Here is a 19,343-nt window from a genome sequence, read left to right as displayed (position 1 = left end):
GAATAAGTTCGGACTAAGAATAGAAAAGGCAGGCACGTACCTCCTCTGATTCTTGTTGTTTTAGCCTTCTTTATTGTCTTTAAAACACTTGTTATTCTACAACTTCTAGAAAACTTTAATCAACTTGTTTTCAGTTTTTTTCTAATTACACCATTAACTAATTATTCTCACATAAATACATACTTTAGATAATATTAATTGAAGATAAGATGGTTATTTTGATTATCTCTTTATAAAATAACAAGTATTCTGAATTGGAGGTAACACAAATATGACTTTATGATATGTGTGAGAACGATTTAGAATTTAAGATATCACGAATAATAATACCACAATTATGTGTTCCTCAAAATAAATTGTTTTTTGGCATAGCAAATATATGAATCACAATTATGTGTTCCTCAAAACAAATTTTTTTTGGCATAACAAATATATGAATCACAATTATGACTTTAACGTTGTTCCTCCTGGTAGAGAAGCGCAAGCGCTTGGCTGGACTCAATGTGGACAGGGAAAAGGTACGATCACTGCTTCTATGTTGCTGCAGCATCCGGTACATAAAAGTACTCTCGTTCTAAGTAATTCTAACTTTCTTGGAAAGTTAAAGCATCTTAAGTTTGACCAAATTTATATACAATAAAGTATTTATTAGAGTTGTTCCAAATTCACTCCAGGATATAGGGCGGGCTTCTGACGGAGTGGAGGTCCGTCGCCGGAGGCTTGGGCCGTAGCGTAGTCTGTGCTCGGGGGGGGGGGGGGGGGTGCGGGGGGCGGAGCCCCCCGCGGTACGGTACGGCATATACACCCTTGCTAGGGTTTCGTGGAGACTTGATTCTCTTGTAAGCCACCATAGGCGTGTAACTCGAAACTTTTGAGATAGTGAGATTGTTGCTGGCTGGTGCCCGTGGTTTTTCCCCTTCACATCGAAGGAGTTTTCCACGTTAAATCGTGTGTCTCCTCTGTGGCTTGATTCTTTACTTCATATTCCTATACGTCGTTCATAACAGTATTAACATTCATGATACCAAATAAGTACCGTAAAGTATATCTATTCAATTCGGTGCTATAAATGTTTAACATAAAATAATTTGACTCTCTGAAAATTGGAATGACTTTCAATTTAGAACGCAACCCAGGAGTATCCAGTAGGTAGCTGCCTTCGCACATCGTCACTCTCAACATCTGAAGTTGCTGCAGCATCGCTTGGTTACTGATGTGCCTCCCCTCGGACTCCTCAACTGTGACCTGTACCCGTTGCAGGACGCGGTTCAGCTGCAGTAGGTTCTCCGCCACATCCTTCTGCCGCCGGTTGCGCCTGTCGATGAAGGATACTGATCTGCTGATGACTTGATGAGATCGCCAAGAACTGCAGAAACGAATGTCTCCATTAGGAAACTTCTGCAACGGAGGATTGAAGGATGTTTGATCGATATGAGTTCTTGATCGAGTTCATTGTTGATCGCTACTTATATGAGCTGAGGCAGTCACACAGGCTGCTTTGCTGCAAGACTAGCTACAAGGCTGTTGACGCACTGCACCCATTTTTCTTAGATGACGGAGTGCGCTTGCCCAGCTGCTATGTAGAGCAGAAATTTCTTCCACTGTGGCACTGTTCTTTTTTTTTTGAAAAAGTCCAAATTACTCGCTTTCAGTACAAACAATGAAAGTCCACCGTGTGGATTATGGCGGGAGCGAAACATCTCTCCGCTCTACTGACGCGATGCTGATTGCGACTGAGTTTATAGTGTTGTTTTATTTTCCTGGCTCAATTTTGCCTCATTTCATTTTTGATCCATTGTATTTATCCAGTCTGGATTCCTTCTTTTTAATATAATCGGCAACTCTCCTGCCAGGTTCGTTTAAAAAAAAACAATGAAAGTCCAGATAACCCCCGAAACTATATTTTGTTCAATTTACTCCCTAAACTATGCTATTTGGTTCAACTTACCCCATAATGCAATTTGTCATTTTTGTTTCTCCATACACAAGTTGAATTTTAATTTGAAACTTTGTAGACTGGTGACATCATAATCTATATTAAAAAATATTTTATGAATTTTCATCATTATTTTTTATATATTTTTGTATCTCAAAGATAAATTTTATTATTAAATATCCTATCCTATCAAAATAGTGATGAAAAAGTTCATGATATATTTTTTTAACATGTATTTTGTTGTCTACTATCATCTTGCAAAATTTGAACTCAAAACTCCACTGGTGCATGGAGAGAAAAAAAGATAAATTATGTTAAGTTGTTTACTGGAATTTTTGTATGAGGGACCAGCGAATGTAACGTGAGAGGATCATTTCTCCTGATCTCCCTTTTAAAGAGAAAACATGATTAATCATGGGAAACGTTACGATGTTTGGCACCATATATCGTTCATATTCCAAAATGAAGCATGATGTATAAGTGCGGATAAAAATGGGAATTGTTGTTTTTCTAGCTGAAAAAAGTGATGGGCGCTCCTATCTCCGGAAGATGGGTAAGCTAATTGTCGCACAGCCCACCACGGCCTAATACTCTGCGTCAAGGACGGCCCTCTACTTTTTTTTTTCGTGGAAAACTAGCGCGAGAACCACCGGAGGCAGTAGCTTGCCACGCGCAGCAAGTATTAAATATGCTGTCCTCACTTTTTTAATCTGTATCTACTACGAAGTACGAATGGACCACTACAACAACATTCTTCCGCTCGTTTTATCCTATTTGTTTTAATCTTTGTGATTATAAGTTACTATTTTGTACTTTCATGCTTTCAACATTTTGAATAATTAGATTCAACGATTCTTGAAACACCGTTCAAAAATTAGAAAAACTACCTCAACATTTGTGAAAAATGTTGAAAAATATCATATTCGATCTAATTCAACATCTTTGCAAAAAACTGTTTCAACATTAAATGTTGAGGTAATATGGAAAAAATGTCGAAACAATATAAAAAGTTAAATGTTGAGGTAATATAAAAAAATGTTGAAATATAAAAATGTTGAAACAATTAGTCTAAATGTTGAAATGGTTCATGCAAACAATATTTATGAAAAATGTTGGAAAATATCATATTCAACATTTCTTAAGATCTAATTCAACAATTTTGAAAAAAAATTCAACATTTTTATGTAATGTTGAGGTGATATAGAAAAAATTGTTGAAACAATATAGAAAACTAAATGTTAAGGTAATATAGAAAAAATATTTAAACAAAATAAAAATGTTGAAACAGTTAGTGTAAATGTTGAAATGGTTCATGCAAATAGCATTTATGAAAAATGCTGGAAAATATCATATTCAACATTTCTTAAGATCAAATTCAACGTTTTTGAAAAAAAAATGTTTCAACATTTTTATGTAAATGCTGAGGTGATATAGAAAAAATGTTGAAACAATATAAAAAATTAAATGTTAAGGTGATATAGAAAAAATGTTTAAACAACATAAAAATGTTGAAACAGTCAATGTAAATGTTGAAATGGTTCATGCAAATGTTGAAATATTTATTTTTCATTAAAAAATATGCAGACCTCATTTTGTTACATTAATTCTAAATAATCTCGTGGTTCAGACTGATTCGACAAATGATAAGCTGTTTAAGAGATAAATAACTAATCTTGAAATTGAAGTAACGCTGCCCACCTGCCACCCATTTGGCAACCAACAGTTGCCCACCACGTGTGTGCACATGCCGTGCCTGTTGCATGAGTACATGCTTGGCGCTTCTCTGCGTGAATCCATCCGACCACACTTGCAACACGAATCTCAAACGCTCGTAGATCCATAAGTTTTTATGTTGCGGAAGATTTTATTTTATTTTTATTTTTTTGAGGGGGCTATGTTGCGGAAGATGCATAGGATTTCCGTGCATGGATGCATTCGGCTGATCGGACCACATCGGCCCATCGAAGGCCCATGTCTCCCGCGACGGTTGCCCTGATTTTCTGACTCGTTGTCTGCTTCCCAGTCAAGCTCCCAACCTATTCCCGATCCGTCATGTCCCGCGGATGCCCACGAGGGCGACGGCATCAGTGGATGCCGCAGCACGCAGAGATCCTGACCGCTGCGCGCGCGCCCTCCCACGGCACGCCTGCCCTCTGCCGCCGATGCCATGGTAAGCTGTTAATCCCATCCTTCTTTGAGCATGTTGTATCTCAGTGCTTCGATGTAGATAGTTAGATTCAGTGTTGCGGCCCAAATGTTGCAGGTTTCGATTAATTCTGGTCGAACGCATATGCTGATTAGGTTGAACGCGTTGTGAGTTGTGACTGAGCGTAGCAGCCATCTGCTGTAGACCTGTAGTGTTGTCGTTGAGACTTTGAAGGTTGGGACGAAGCAATGGGCTTTCTCAAAATTGACTAGACAACAGCAAGCTGTAGATAGTTAGACAGATTCAGTGTTCGGTCTAGAAAAGATGGTTCTTTGGTCTAATGTCATGCAAAGTACATAACCAAAAAAGTCTTAAAGGAAAATGGGAATTGTTATGGAAAACTGCTGGTACGGTACAGAAGATTACGATTCTCCGGTTTTGTGCTTGGTTGGTCATTCTTATTGAATTTTCTTTTTACAAAGATTAAAGGAAATAGTGTTCTTATTTCCCATTGTTGAATTACATATCCAAATTCTAGAGTTTATTGGATGTGCAGATAAGCTAATCCAGTTTCATACCTTTACCTTTGGGATGTTATAATATTTTCTACCAGATACAAACCATAAATAAATAAACCAACGAATGCAGAGTGCTATAGCTTAGTCGCAATTTTACTTGAGATGTGGCAAGTGGTGTGCACATGGATTGGACCATTAGAATTTAGATATGATTCCCCTGGTGAACAGTATGTTGTTTTGTTAAATAGAGGGTGAACAAAATGTAAATAACCAGAGTGACTACCGCAGGTGCATTCCACCTATCTTTTTTATTGTGATTTTTTATGCATATATTAAATAAAACAGTTTTTCCCTTTTTCCATTGTCCAATTAAAGATCCAGAATTCTAGAGTAAATTTAAAAATTTGATATGCGTTAATGAATAAAATGATGAATGAAGGAACGAGTGTTGTAGCTTAGGGGCGATTTGCTCTGAGTTATGACAATGTGAGCAGGGAAGATAGAACATTATATAGTTTCTAGTGGGCCAAATGAAGGCCATGTTTGGAAAGCAGAAATTCTGCAGGCAGTAATACAGACCTTAGTGAATATAAACAATCCCACAATGCCTTTTTTATATATATTTTGAGATCATATCGTACATTTCTACTACCTCCGTCCACAAAATAAGGAGCGGCAAAAAGATATCTAGTCCAATGGTTAGAGCACATGAATAGCATACAGCAGGTTCAGGTTCGAGTTTTTTAAATATGTGTGAATATAATGATATTCTCCACCAGTCAGAGTCTTGTCACCCTGATTACAAACTACTGGGTACAGGAAATATAAAGTATGTCTGCACACAGGCTGAATGATATGTACTAACTACAAAGGAATGTCAGAGCTTGCATTTTACAACAACTCAACAACAAAGCATTTACAAGAGCAGAGCTTGCACTTTAATTTATAGAAAAAATATGGAGAAGAGATCACTGTAAGAAACAGATAGATTTGTTCACTAGTGGTGTATTTGAACGTCACCCTTCACATTTGATATTTGATCTCAACGATGAAAACAGCCAATGAATTCAACATCAAGGAAATGTTCATATTTGCAGATAAGAAGGAGGGCGCTTCTTCTTGACCATCATGTCTTCTGGTGCCTCAATCTCACACTTCATAATGTAGCTGTGATATGGGGGTATGCCCGATTTCCACACCAGGACGTCCAGCTTCCCATGAGCTTTTGCACTTGTGTGGACTTCATGCAACCTTATTTTCGGAACATCATTCAGAGGGGAACGTGTTTGAAAATGAAGAACTTTGACCCTCACGGAAATGTTGGACAGAGTCCAAACATATGCAATCTGGCTCTTCCAAAGAAGAGACTGTGGATGTTCACCAAAGATGAGGATATTCCTCTCTATATTGTTTCTCTGACATTCAAGGATCATGTTCCAAAACCAATTGTGGATATTAGCTCTTAGAAAGCCGCAGATGGCATGTGCACCCAAGAAACCTCCTTGAAGCCCTGCTGCAATTTCCATAGCTATTGATGCTAGCGCTGGGTGGTCATCAGGATTTGTGCTTCCAAAAGCCATCACTTTGAAGAAGTACCAGTAAGCTTCCTGAGATAAAAAATCCAACTTAAGAGCTGCTGTAGTACCAAGTTTCATTATATTCTCTGATCTGCTTGTCACAATAACTTTACTTCCAGGTGACATGTGGTTTCTTGAAGAGTAGAAGTTTCTGCATTGCCTTTCATCTACAACCAAATCATCAGCAAGCTCCATGACAATTAGTGATCTTCCATGTAAACTATGACTTTGCTTCTTGACCACACCACTGCCTTCTGGAGCAGTAGGATCTCTACATAGAATAATTGTGGAAAAGTGATTGCGCACCCTCTCATCATAACATACATGTTCAACAAGGGTGCTTTTACCAACTCTCGGTGGACCAGTTACGGGTAACACTTGCAATCTTTCTGTGCCTGGAGGCTCTGGCTGCAACAAGAAACTGATGATCTTCTCCAGCTCTGTCTGGCGGCCAAACATGCAGTTCTCCAGAAACAAGTGCTTGCTATAAGGCTCACGGCTTATGGGAGGATATGATTTCAAGAAGATGATGAACTCTGCCATATCGCTGATTATGCTATGCAAGCTTCCTAGCATCTTCTGAACCTCCTTCGCCCCATCACCTTGAAATGCAACGATCATCCTCCTGGTAGAGAAGCGCAGGCCCTTTGCTGGATTGAATTTGGACAGGGGAAAGGGGTGGTCGCTAACCTGAACATTGGAACTCTCCTGCTGCAGCATCCGGTATGTGAAATTATCAAGCAGGTAGCAGCCTTTGTTCATGGCTTCTCTCAGCATCTGGAGCTGATGGAGCATGGCCTGGTTGGTGATGTGCCGCCCCTCAGCCTCCTCCGCGGTGGCCTGGATGCGCAGCAACACGCAGCGCAGCGCTTGCAGGTTGTCCTTGACGCCCTTCTGCCGCCGTAGATGGTAATTGTTGAGGACAAAAGATACTGATCTGCTGAAAAGATCACCAAGGATTGCAGAAATGAACGTTTCCATTACGATGTTTGATTTGAGTTCCTGTTTTCAGTTCATCTCTGGCCTCTAACTGCCAGGCGAGCTACCTAAATGCTGTAAGATAAGCTGCAAGGAGTCGTCATGTTCACACATTATCTAGACGCAACATTTTCCACCATGATGTATTAATGGACCAGTCCTTTGTTGCCTCCAATTGTTGACTAATTCTTACACGAGGGCTGGGTAGATTCCTGCGAGTTTCTCTGTGATTACTATATGTTTTCTACTGGGCCAAACTAATGCTGCATTTGGAAAGCAGGAATTTCACAGGAAGTTAAACGAAACGAAACAAGCCATCATAGTCTCTGTATATTCCGAGGTCAGATCATGCATTTCTGCACTGCACATAAGTCACTGAATATGATTGTATTTTCTCATGAGTTGTAGTTTCCTATGAGAGTCTTGTCGCCCAGGTTACAAACTGCTGCGTACAGAGGACAAATGCACATAAACTGAACTACAAACTGCAAAGGATTAGCAGAGTGCGTAACCTATTTGATATAAAATAAGAAAAAAGAGCTCATTGCAAGGAACAGATAGATCCTATTATGCATATCACCATTCAAATTTGATTGCAATAATAAAACCTGCCAATGAAGTGAATAGCAACAAACTGAGGTTGTGTGCTCATTTGCAGATGACCTGAATTACACCATGGAGTGAGGCCGCTTCTTCTTGGACATCATCTCTTGTGCTGCCTCTATCTCACACCTCATAGTGTAGTTATGGTATGGGGGTATGCGAGATCTCCACACCAGGACATCCAGCTTCCTGTATGCTTTTGCACTTATAGTTTGGATTTGGACGTCATGCAACATTGTCTTTGGAACTTCATTTGCAGGAGAATGTGTTTCATATAAAAGAACTTTGACCCAAATGGAGGAAGTGTTGGACAGGCTCCAAACATATGCAATTTGGTTTTTCCGAAGAAGAGTCTGTGGACGTTTGCCAAAAAGGAGGATGTTCTTCTCTAAACAGTTTCTCTCCAATTCGAGGATCTTGCGCCAAAATCTATTGTGCATATTAGCTCTCAGAAAGCCACAGATGACATTTGCGGCCAAGAAAGATCCTTCTAGCCCTGCTGCAATGTCCATTGCTATCGATGCTAACTCTGGGTGCTCATCAGGATCTGTGCTTCCAAAAGCCATCACCTTGAAGAAGTACCAGTAAGCTTCTTGAGACAGAAAATTCAGTGTAATAGCTCCAGTAGTTCCAAGTTTCATGATATTCTCTGATCTGCTTGTGATAATTACTTTACTTCCAGGTGGCATGTGGCTTCTTGAAGAATATAACTTTCTGAATTGCCTCTCCTCTATAGCCAAACCATCAGGAAGCTCCATGACAACAAGTGACCTTCCATTTGATCCATCAGTTTGCTTCTTCACTACACCACTACCTTCTGGAGCAGCAGTAGGATCACCACTGTATAGAATTATCGAAGAGAAGTGATTGTGCACCCTCTCATCGTAACAGACATGCTCAACGAGAGTGCTTTTCCCAACTCTTGGCTGACCAATTATAGGAAGCACTTGCAAACCCTGAGCTCCTGGAGGCTCTGGCTTTAACAAGAAGCCCATGATCTTGTCCATCTCTGCTTGGCGGCCAAACATGCACTTCTCCAGAAACAAGTACTTGTTGTAAGGCTCACGGCTGATGTGAGGATAGCATTTCAAGAAGACGGTGAACTCTGCCATATCGTGGATGATGTTATGCAGGTTTCCTAGCGTCTCCTGAACCTCCTTTACCCCATCACCTTGAAATACCATGTTCATCCTCCTGGCAGAGAAGCACAAGCGCTTGACTGGACAAAATATGGACAAGGGGTGATCACCAACCTGATCGTCGTTGTCCCTCTGTTGCTGAAGCATCCGATACGTGAAAGCATCAAGCAGGTAGAAGCCTTTGTACATCGCTTCTCTCAGCATCTGGAGCTGCCGGAGCATAGCTTCGTTTGTGATATGCCGCCCGTCGGCATCCTCCACAGTGGCCTGGATTCGCAGCAGGACACGGCGCAGCCATGGCAAGTACTCCTCCACACCCATATGTTGCCTGTAGCATCTGTCAATGATGAAGGATACCGTTCGACTGAGGAGATCTCCGAGAACTGCTGAAACAAACGTTTCCATTGTGAACCTTTGTGATGGGATGATGGGTTGTTCAGACGATCTCAGCTTATATGGTTAAATGACCAGTTCAACCATATAAGCTGAGATTGGCAGGCAGCTTACTTACAAGAACAGCTCACGAGAAGTTCCCTTCGTTGTTAACGCGTTGCATTTGCACGGCGGCTATGAAGACGCAAGCATTTCCACGATGGTACTCTCCATTATTGACCGTCCAGTGCCTGTTTCTTCCAGCTGCTGAATAGACAATTAGACCAAGGACCATTGGAAGGTGAGAAGATTTTTGCACTTGCATCCGATGTACTTTACATCAGCAGTAGTCAACTTTCAAAATATGAAGGCACGTGATATGCAGTCTTTGACTTCGTACAGATTCGGACTAAGTGAGTAAAAAAGAAGGAAATGCACAATCCTTTTCTGGAGACGGCGGTTCTGAATTTCTGGTTTTGTACGAAATCAGAATTAGACATCATATGGTATTTACAGTTCTGATCTGCATGTCGTGACACGTTCAAAGCAATTTTGTCAAGCAAAGAGAGGCGTGGGGAATTGAGTTGTGAAGACTCTCTAGTCTCTCGACTACAATGATCTGCAGTATGCAGTTGTACTACGCCACTGAGCATGTCTTCTGTTGTTTTATTCCTCGTTCAGCTCTGTTTGCTGAGTTTATTAAAAAAAAAGAGCATCGAATATAGATGTGGAATATTATACTACACCATTGTGTTACTGATCAGACTGACGCGAACTATCACGAATTCGCGATCAGTAGTTATTTTATTACTGAAATTTTGTTCAGCAATTCTCAGCACACTATATAACTACTGGTGTAGAATAAACGGTTCCTTGTAGAACAGCACATGGGTGACCGCTGAATATATTTTTTTTATGAGCGTCTTGTGACCTACTGTATGTTATAAAATGCTGCGTACAGACTACAGCCAGCAAAATGCAAGATTACACATATATTGATCTGCATAAGTAGGAATAACAGTGTGCATGCTATTTGATAGGAAGTTACGGAAAAAAGACTACTTCAAAAAAGACTAACGTTCATATTTGGCTTTTGATCCCAACAATGAAAGCCACCGATGAATTGAACAGTGAGGTTGTATTCTTATTTGCAGGTGAGCTGAATCACACCGTTGAGTGAGGTCGCTTCTTCTTAGCCATCGTGTCTTGTGATGCCTCCAACTCACACCTCATAGTGTAGCTGTGGTACGGGGGTATGCGAGATTTCCACACCAGGACTTCCAGCTCCCTATGAACTTCTGGATTTCTTGCTTGGAACTCAAACAACGTTGTCTTTGGAACATCAATCAGAGGAGAATGTGTTTGAAAACAAAGAACTTTGAGCCTCAAGGAATTGTTGGACAGACTCCAAACATACGCAGTCTGTTTTTTCTGAAGAAGAGTGTGTGGATGTTCACCAAAGAGGAGGAGATGCCACTGTACATAATCTCTCTGCAACTTAAGGATCTTGCGCCAGAATTGAGCATGCTGATTAGCTCTTAGAATGCCACTGATGACATTTCCGCCCAAGAAAGATCCATCAAGCTCTGCTGCAATTTCCATTGCTATTGATGCTAGCTCCGGGTCCACCTCGGGATCTGTGCTTCCAAAGGCCATTACCTTGAAAAAATACCAGTAAGCTTCTTGAGTCAGATATTTCAGTCTAATAGCTCCCGTTGTACCGAGTTTCGTGATATCCTCTGTTCTGCTTGTGATAATGACCTTACTTCCAAGTGGCATGTGGCTTGAAGAGTACAGCTTTCTCCATTGCCTGTCGCCTAGAACCAAATCCTCAGCAAGCTCCATGACAATAAGTGATCTTCCATGTGAGCCATGACTTTGCTTCTTGACGACATCACTGCCTTCTGGAGCACTAGGGTCTCCACTGCACAGAATTATTGAGGAAAAGTGATTGTGCACCCTCTCATCGTAACAGACATGCTCAACAAGGGTGCTTTTGCCAACTCTCGGTGGACCAATTATCGGAAGTACTTGCAAACTATTTGCGCCTGGAGGCTCTGGCTGCAACAAGAATCTGATGATCTTCTCCATCTCTGCCTGGCGGCCAAACATGCACTTCTCCATAAACAAGTACTTGCTATAGGGCTCGCGAATGATGGGAGGATAGGATTTCAAGAATATAATGAACTCTGCCATATCGTCGATGATGCTATGCATGTTTCCTAGCATCTTCTGAACGTCCTTCACCCCATGACCTTGAAATATCGCGCCTATCCTCCTGTTAGAGAAGCAGAAGCGCTTGGCTGAACTGAATTTGGATAAGGCAAAGGATTGACTACCACACTGATCAATCTCCCCCTGTTCCTGCAGTATCCGGTATGTGAAGGTATCAAGCAGGTAGCAGCCTTTATACATCATTTCTCTCAGTACCTGGAGCTGCCAGAGCATCGCTTGGTTTGTGATGTGCCGTCCCTCAGCCTCTTCCACGGTGGCCTTGATGCGCAGCAGGACATGGCGCAGCTGCAGCAGGTAGACCTCCACACCCTTCTGCTGCCTGTAGCATCTGTCGATGACGAAAGATATTGATCGACTGAGGAGATCGCCAAGAATTGCAGAAACAAATGTTTCCATTCTGAAACCTTTGTGATGGGAAGATGGAAGAATAGTGATTTCTTTGAGTTCTTATTTAGTCCATGACTTCTTGGTCTATTTAAGCGAGGTTAGCAGACAGCTTACTTAAATGACCAGTCATAGGGAATTCCTTTTCTTGTTGATCCATTGCATTTGCAATTGCACGGCGGCGATGAAGACACAAAAGTTTCCACGATGGCACTGTCCATTATTAATGGCCCAGGGCCTGTTGCTTCCACCTGTTGAATAGACAATTAGACCCAGGACCACGGAAAGGTGAGAGGATTGTGGTATGTACTACATTTGCAGCATTTGAAAGTCAGATAATAAGAAACGTTATATGCAGCTTTAAACTTGACACTTTGTACGCATTCAGACTATGAAAAAAGGAGGTCATGCTATTAAATACTTCCAAGGAAGCGTCAAATTGTTAGTGCATGTTAACTTTTGGATGGCTTCTCTTTCTGTGCAGTATTTCTACATAGAGTCAGAGACGCTAGTTTCTTTAGTTCAATATATGCCAAGTGTTTGCCTTTCTTCCTTGTCGACTAGAAATTAGGGTGGAAGATTAGCATATTTCAAGGCACGTGATACAAGGTTCCTTACTAAACCTGCTGCATCAGCCACAAGTCTACAAATTAGCCCTTTCTTATTTTTGAAGTGATGGCATTGATACATATCTATGCCAGTCACATTTGAGAGATTCTAAGGAGGGACTACTCACTTTCTTTCAATAATTAAACTTTTTCTTCTTTGCATTTTTATGGCAGCTGGTGCCAATAAATACTTGATCAGAAAGGTGAGTAGTCGGGTGATTAATTCATTGTCTAGACGAACTATCGTTCATAATAAAAGGAATTTGTCAGAAAATGGCAGCATCAGGTGGGGGCAGGCACGGTATAGTGCTATCTCAGTGGAGCCTGCTTAGATTTTCTAATCAGATTGAACTGCTGAGTAAAAAAATAGAAGATGTCAAGGATAGGCATTTGTGGTACGGTTAAGCTGTCTTGATTATCCTGCCTCTGTTCTGCAATTGTGATCCATCTAGATCAGCCTCAGCCCTCAGGTTCTAGTAAGAATACTTGTGTGGAGAAAGAGAACAGAAGATCAAGTGGCGCTGTTTTAGCCCGACATGCTTAGGGCTGATACGTAATCTGTATGAAACCAGAAGCATATGTGTGCTGAATTAAATTGCACTTCTGGCCCAGACAAAATTTTCTGCTAGAACAAGACATGATGCAGAAAGAATTACCAGCTGCCAGAAGAGGACGGAGCGTGGGTTGGCCGTCGTGAGGTACTTAGGTGTGCCGCCCGTGGAAGGCTGGCAGCGAAGGCGAAGCCCCGTAGTGGAAGAGCAGCGTGGGTCCATCGGCCGCCCCGGCGACATGTAAGGCGGAGGTCAGGTGGGGAGCCGCGGGCCGGCGACGCAAGCGAGATCTGCTCGAAGCCCCGTCGTCGTGATAGCGGCGCCGGCCTCGCGGGCGTGCTCCAGCGCGCGGCCCACGAAACCGAGCGGGAGGAACTCAGGTCGCGGGAGCATGTGCCGCCGCGAACACCAGGCGATCGCGAGCACCTGCAGCCCTCGGCCTCCGACGCCGACGAAGCTCGCGGTCGCGGTCATCGTGGTGGTGGTGAACTGGTGATGGTAGGGAGTGGGACGGAACGGAACTGAACGCGAGACTTGGGGACGGAACTGATGGGGCTTATTTCGGCCCATCAGCCTAAATAAGTCCTATCACGGGCCCAGAATGAGACGTTTTTAGCCCATCAGCCTAAATGGGACGGAGGGAGATCGGTGACTTGGGCCTCTGGCCCGTGATGGGATTTATTTAGGCAGATGGGCATAAGAGGTTTTATTTAGGCACCGCCGCCATGGATCGTGTCCGCGAAGTCCGAAGCCGAAGCCGAAGCCGAAGCCGGTGACATTTGGATTTTGACAAGGGAGGGGCGCCGCCGTGCAGTGCCGAACTGCAGATGCAAGCAAAGCAGTGACGAGAGATGCAAGGCAAGAAAGCAAAGGAGAACTGCTTCCGGCTGAGCCGTGAGCGGACGCAAGCAAAGAACGAAACGAAAGCTGCGTTCCAGCGGGTCCAAGTCCAAGGGCTGCATACCTTCCGCTACTGCAGTTGAGAAAGGGCGAAAGGGGAGCGAGTCGCTTCCACCGCCGATTTCTTCCATTCCCCGTCCCCTCCGGCGACCGGTTCGGTGCGGAAGTGGATGCTGCATTCATCGAACGGTTAACTGCTTCGTGTGCCATTTTTCATGATGTTGTATGAATTTCAGTGTTTATGACTCACAATGATGCTGGGCACTTAGCCAGCTGCGTTTAGGGCGCCTCACAATATGTTTCTTAACATCCATGTAGACAAAATTGCAGCAAAGGTTCACGCAGATATTGGCTCTAGTCACACAGCACATACTGACATGAGCGTAAGGCATAAAGTTAATGCGATACCCTTACTGTCGGTGACTTGAATTCATTGATTTGAAACTCTAGCGAAACAATCTACCTTGAAAATTTACTTGTAAGTTTGCAGCTGCAAAATATAGAAGGGATTTACCTTAAAGAGCGACCAATACACAACCTCATACAGAATAGCCAAAGAGCTAGTTACATAGATGCACACAGCTGACAGGGCTAGGCTACCACTCCTCTTAAAATGGAAACTGAAAGGTAGAAGCAAAATGAAGCAGGACATACATAAATCACCAAACCTCTTCAGACGGATGACCTGCATATGATAGCAGAATTAAAGTTGTCAGAAATCAAAACAGCATTGATTATTGCACCATTCAATAAATAGTGCTAGTTCTGGATGAAACCAGAATTGTGGATTATATTAATGTAATCTCAGAAGCAAATATAGTACTTATTGCATGCATCTTATCGATAACAACGGGAAGAATCATCATAGAGCTAAAGGAACCACGACAAAATGTACAGGAGAGTTCATATAATTCTGTAGTCATCTTTGAGATGTGGTTTCCTAGGCACAATTTTAGTAGTACCGTTTGGTAGTGCAGAGCTGTATAGTCATTGTTAAGTACTTACTATTATACATTTTTCAACGTAGGCAATTTAAAATGGTGACATGTGATTAACGCAAAATCTGTCTTCCTGCAATATTTGCAGAAATGCAGTTTGATGTTGCATGAAAACATTAAAAATAGCTTCCCTGCTACCATGTGGAGGGGCACATGATAGTATTGGAACAATGAACAAAGAGAATGGGGGTAGAAGCAATAATTAAGGGAAGGGACGTCTAACAGTAAAGGTGGTAAAAACAGAATCACTAAACCAAAGAAAAATGTTTGGACCATTAATGTGAAAAAACCTTACATGTACCTTTTGTTTAGGACAGATATGAAGGTCCAAATTCGGTAATAGTTCTTGGATGGTAGAGGTAGAAACATCATCGCAGCCAGAAGGAACATATTCAGAATATTCACTTATCACCTTCAGCAGCTCTTAGTATGTTGGAAGACCTTCCATGTTTGATTGTATGCTACATATGGAAAGACAGGACCCTGTAGAAAAAAAAATAGAACATAATAGCATATCAAAGCTTAGTAATCATATTTCTTCAGGAAAATGCCTGAGCAGGTATTGTATCAGCTCCCAACAGGAGTTCTCAGATCCATTAAGTGCTTACAAATGCTAATATGCACAAGTTAAATATATTTAGATCTCCATTCCAGTTATTAATAGGCACAATGTTGACTTTACTTTTAAAACCTACGCATTGACCTCAGTCCGTGATGGCAAGAAGCAACAATATTATGGTTATATATATTAGCAAATCAAAAAATGGGATATATTCTTTAGACTTAAAAGAATTGCAATTCAACATATGGCAAGGATGTCCTCTAAACTTCATAACCTCAACAGTGCAAAAACATATCGTACCAAAATTTGCCAGATATTGCAAACTAGCTTCAGTAGAAAGGAAATTGTATTCGTACATCCCGCTGGGCTCGCATCGCCCTCCCCGCGAGCGACACGGGCGGCGCCTCTCGCCGCCGTCAGGCCTCCCCCACCGCCCCTCGTGCCCACCTCGCTGCCGCTGGAGGAGTTGCCGGAAGCCCGGACGGCTCCCGAGGACGGTGGTGGCGGGGCAGGCCAGTGACCCTCGAGGACGATGCTGGGGCGGGACGACGCAAGGTGCCGGGTGGCAGCCCGGATCCAGCCCTGCCGTGGGTGGATCTGGCCTCTCCGCCCCGGATCCACCGTCCACAGCGCATCCCGGCACGGCGCGACCAGGCGGCGGCAGAAGGGGAGCAGGCGGCAGCTGCGGCTTGCGGCCATGAAGCTGTTGATGAGCGGCAGTTCGCTGCGGACGTCTTCCTCACGCGCATCGCCGACGAGGTCATCCTCCAGGTGCACCCCAGCTGCCAGCGGATTCTCGGTGGGTGGCGGTCGCGCGCGGATGAAGGTTGGGCATCCGGCGTGGGCAAAGGAAGGAGCGCCGGCCGAGAGAGAAATGCGGCAGCCGGGAGGAGCGCGCGGCGGCCAAGAGGAGCATGGCCGGGAGAGCGCGTGGCGGTCGGGAGGAGCACGGCCAGGAGGAGCGCGTAGCCGGGAGGTGCGCGGCCGGGAAGTGCGCGCAGCCAGGAGGAGCGCGCTGCAAGCCATGTGGTGATGGAATGGCAAGCGGACGCGCGGCGTCGGCAGGGAGGTGCAAGCGATGGAGGGCGGCGATGGAAATGGAGGTGGAGGTACGGTGGCATGGCGAGTGGAGGCGTGGCGGCGGCATTGCCTCGACTGGGTTGCTGTAGCGGTGGTCCGGGAGTACTGAACCATGTACGTGCAGCGAGGGGTTGTATTACTTAAGGCGAAAGCCCTCACCAGCCTTCGTGCTGGTCGACATGACGGCGACGCCCTAGGACGTCGTCTTCCCTGTTGGGGGCGTCATGTTGGAATTACGACCCTATTGCACGGGGTTCTCTGGGTGAAAACTCTGTCCAGATCCTGGACGAGCGATGGCGGCACCATTAGTGTCGTGCCCTCCTTGGAGGCGTCGTCTCTAAAGACCCAACTTGGTTCGTGGCATTGTTGAACCTTTGTCATGGGAGGCCACAGCCGATGGCGGCAACTCCGCCGCGTGGTGAGCTGAATGGGTGTTGCCGATCTCATGTGCAAGCGTTCGAAGTTTTGGTGGTGGCCAGGGGTTGTTGCATGGTTGTCGGATTGGGCTTCTCGCAGCAGACTGCGGCGGCTGACGTTGCTTGGCAGCGGTTAGTGCGGTGTGAGACTATGTCGGAGGACGGCGCTTGCAGCAACGGTAGCGTGGGACGACTAGGCTTGCAGCAGACCACGACAGGTTGCTCAGCTTGGCTGGGCTATCCGGTGTGGTACATCGTCAGAAGACGTCGCAAGCGACTTCTCTGATTTACTAACATGGCGAAGAAGGCTATGTGTGAGGGTGAAGCAACGAGGCGAGGTCGACACACTGCAGCGGCTTGGCTGATCAATGGAGATCTTGGGGAGCGGAGCAACATCACTCAACACTCTGACAGTGACAAAAAAAATGGATCCATGATGTGGAGTACTGCAGCGGGCGTGGCGAGGCCCCTGCGCGCGGTGTCTATTCGAGGTGACGAGAGAGAGGCAGAGTCCCACGACGAATGTGGCGAACCCCTGCGCGTTGCGTTATCGTGGCGGCGACTACAAGGCAGTCTGCGAGAGGTCCGGATTCAGTGCTATCGCCCTGTCAGGGTGGAGAAAGATGTTACAGCGTCACTACGGCAAAAGGTCCTGCACGGCGGTGGCCTTCTCGGTGTGATGCAGTCTGCTTTTCGGTTCAACGTCAACACTAGGTTACGCTGGGAGGTTTCGACGATTTCTTGACCGTGTGTATGGTGGTAGGGTTACGGTAAGGTTTCAGTTCTGTCGTTGAGTTGTTGAGAGGATTTGAATGGTGGTAGGGTTACGGTAAGGCTTCGGTTCTGTCGTTGAGTTGTTGAGAGGAGTTGAGTTCGGTGTGTGTTGATGTCCCAATCCAACCGACCGATGTGTTGTACAGTTGAGTTACGCGTGAGGACATGATGCGGTATACGTTGATGATCCAATCCAACCTGTCGGTGTTTGCATTTTTTTTCGTCTGATCTGAACTTCATCTTCTTTTTAATATAATCTTCTTTCTACCGCAGCTCTCCTACAGTACCTGTCTCGTTCGTTTTAAAAAAAATGTATTTCTACCTGCAGCTGCACCAGCCTCATTGGGAATTGCTTCTCGAGCACACCTGCCTGAGAAATCTGCAGGAAATTGATGTTAACACAAATAGGGCCTTGTTTAGTTGACAAAGTTTGGAGGTGCCAAATTACTGTTACAGCACTGTAGCACACTGTATCGTTTCGTTTGTATTTGTGGATTATTATCCAAATATTGACTAATTAGGCTCAAAAGATTCGTCTCGCAAAGTACAACAAAACTGTGCAATTAGTTTTTAATTTCGTCTACATTTAGTACTCCATGCATGTACCACAAGTTTGATGTGATAGGGAATCTTCTTTTTGCATAGTGCTAAAGTTGGGAGTTGGGGGTGAACTAAACAAGGGCTAGGTAGGGTTAGGATTTCCTGTTCAGTTTGGGGAAAAAAGAGAGCAGGGAAGAATTTCAATCCATTGCCTCACCATTTGAGGAGAGAGGTTGGAGATCCTGGGAAGCGGCATGGCATGTGCCCCCTATTGCCATGGTGTTCCCTACCGGCCGAAATCGCAACGCAGCATGCACATAGGAACCAATAGCCGCCAAGCAATGGAGCAGATTCAGCCAAGAACAAGGGTGACAGCAGAGGAACCAAGATAAATATGAAAGGGGGAAGGTGTGGAGATCAGATAATCGAAGAATAAACCAAGGCTTAGCACGCAAAATCTTGAGAAGGGGAATGGACGCTTGCAGAAGGAGAGGAACGACGACGCCGAGAAAGGCCACCGCCGGAGCTGCCGAGATGCACCGGCATCCCAAGGGCGGATGTGGTGTAGGGGCTCGCAGTGGTCGACCTCGGTGGGCGAAGGACAACGGCTGCGGGTTGGAGTCGGAGCGGCAGGTTGGAGGAGGCCGGCAACAGCGCAAAACGCGAGGTGAGGAGGCGACGTCGGCGAGGAGAACCAGGTAATGAGGCAGCGCCGATTTCTTCCGCGGTGAAGGACGACGTGTAAGCCTTCGTTCCGCACCGCGTGGAGCCGATGCAATCATCCGAGTTACGACGCATGATGATACACGCGCCGCGGCAGTAAAGTCATCAGTAACAGTAGCCTCCATTATCTTCATCGGCGAGTAAAAAAAAGGCAGCCACGGACACGCGGCGCGAGGCAACAGGCAGGAGCTCCGGAGGGTAGCAAATCTTACAGCTATATACCTGTTTGGTTCCACCTTGCTAAACTTTAGTTGCTAAAATTTAGCAACTTTTAGCTGCTAAACTGCCAAACACCCTTACTAA

General features: G+C 44.5%; 3 protein-coding genes across 5 annotated transcripts; all 3 read right to left on the bottom strand.

The window, feature by feature from the left end:
- Positions 1-5,685: 5,685 nt before the first annotated feature.
- On the bottom strand, positions 5,686-7,158 carry LOC117856484 (disease resistance protein RGA2). Its single transcript, XM_034738839.1, has one exon. The coding sequence runs from the start codon at positions 7,156-7,158 to the stop codon at positions 5,686-5,688; it is 1,473 nt and encodes a 490-aa protein (XP_034594730.1).
- A 665-nt stretch (positions 7,159-7,823) lies between these two features.
- LOC117856483 (disease resistance protein RGA2-like) lies at positions 7,824-9,218 on the bottom strand. The gene has a single exon (XM_034738838.1). The coding sequence runs from the start codon at positions 9,216-9,218 to the stop codon at positions 7,824-7,826; it is 1,395 nt and encodes a 464-aa protein (XP_034594729.1).
- Positions 9,219-10,242: 1,024 nt separating this feature from the next.
- Positions 10,243-13,540, bottom strand: LOC117856690 (putative disease resistance protein RGA3). Of its 3 annotated transcripts, XM_034739062.2 has the most exons (4): positions 13,153-13,287; positions 12,896-13,054; positions 12,006-12,139; positions 10,243-11,832 (listed from the first exon to the last, which is right to left on the bottom strand). In XM_034739062.2, the coding sequence occupies exons 3-4, from the start codon at positions 12,107-12,109 to the stop codon at positions 10,434-10,436; spliced, it is 1,503 nt and encodes a 500-aa protein (XP_034594953.1). In that variant the 5' UTR covers positions 12,110-12,139; positions 12,896-13,054; positions 13,153-13,287; the 3' UTR covers positions 10,243-10,433. The 3 variants fall into 3 exon arrangements, with proteins under 3 accessions (XP_034594953.1, XP_034594950.1, XP_034594951.1); XM_034739059.2 differs by lacking the exon at positions 12,896-13,054 and having other exon boundaries at positions 13,153-13,540; XM_034739060.2 differs by lacking the exons at positions 12,896-13,054; positions 13,153-13,287 and having other exon boundaries at positions 10,243-11,908.
- Between the last annotated feature and the right edge of the window lie 5,803 nt (positions 13,541-19,343).

The sequence above is a fragment of the Setaria viridis genome, chromosome 5 (genome assembly GCF_005286985.2).
Source record: "Setaria viridis chromosome 5, Setaria_viridis_v4.0, whole genome shotgun sequence".
NCBI lineage: Eukaryota > Viridiplantae > Streptophyta > Magnoliopsida > Poales > Poaceae > Setaria > Setaria viridis.
The sequence above is the reverse complement of the archived record's forward strand: the minus strand, read 5'-3'. Positions and strand labels throughout refer to the sequence as shown.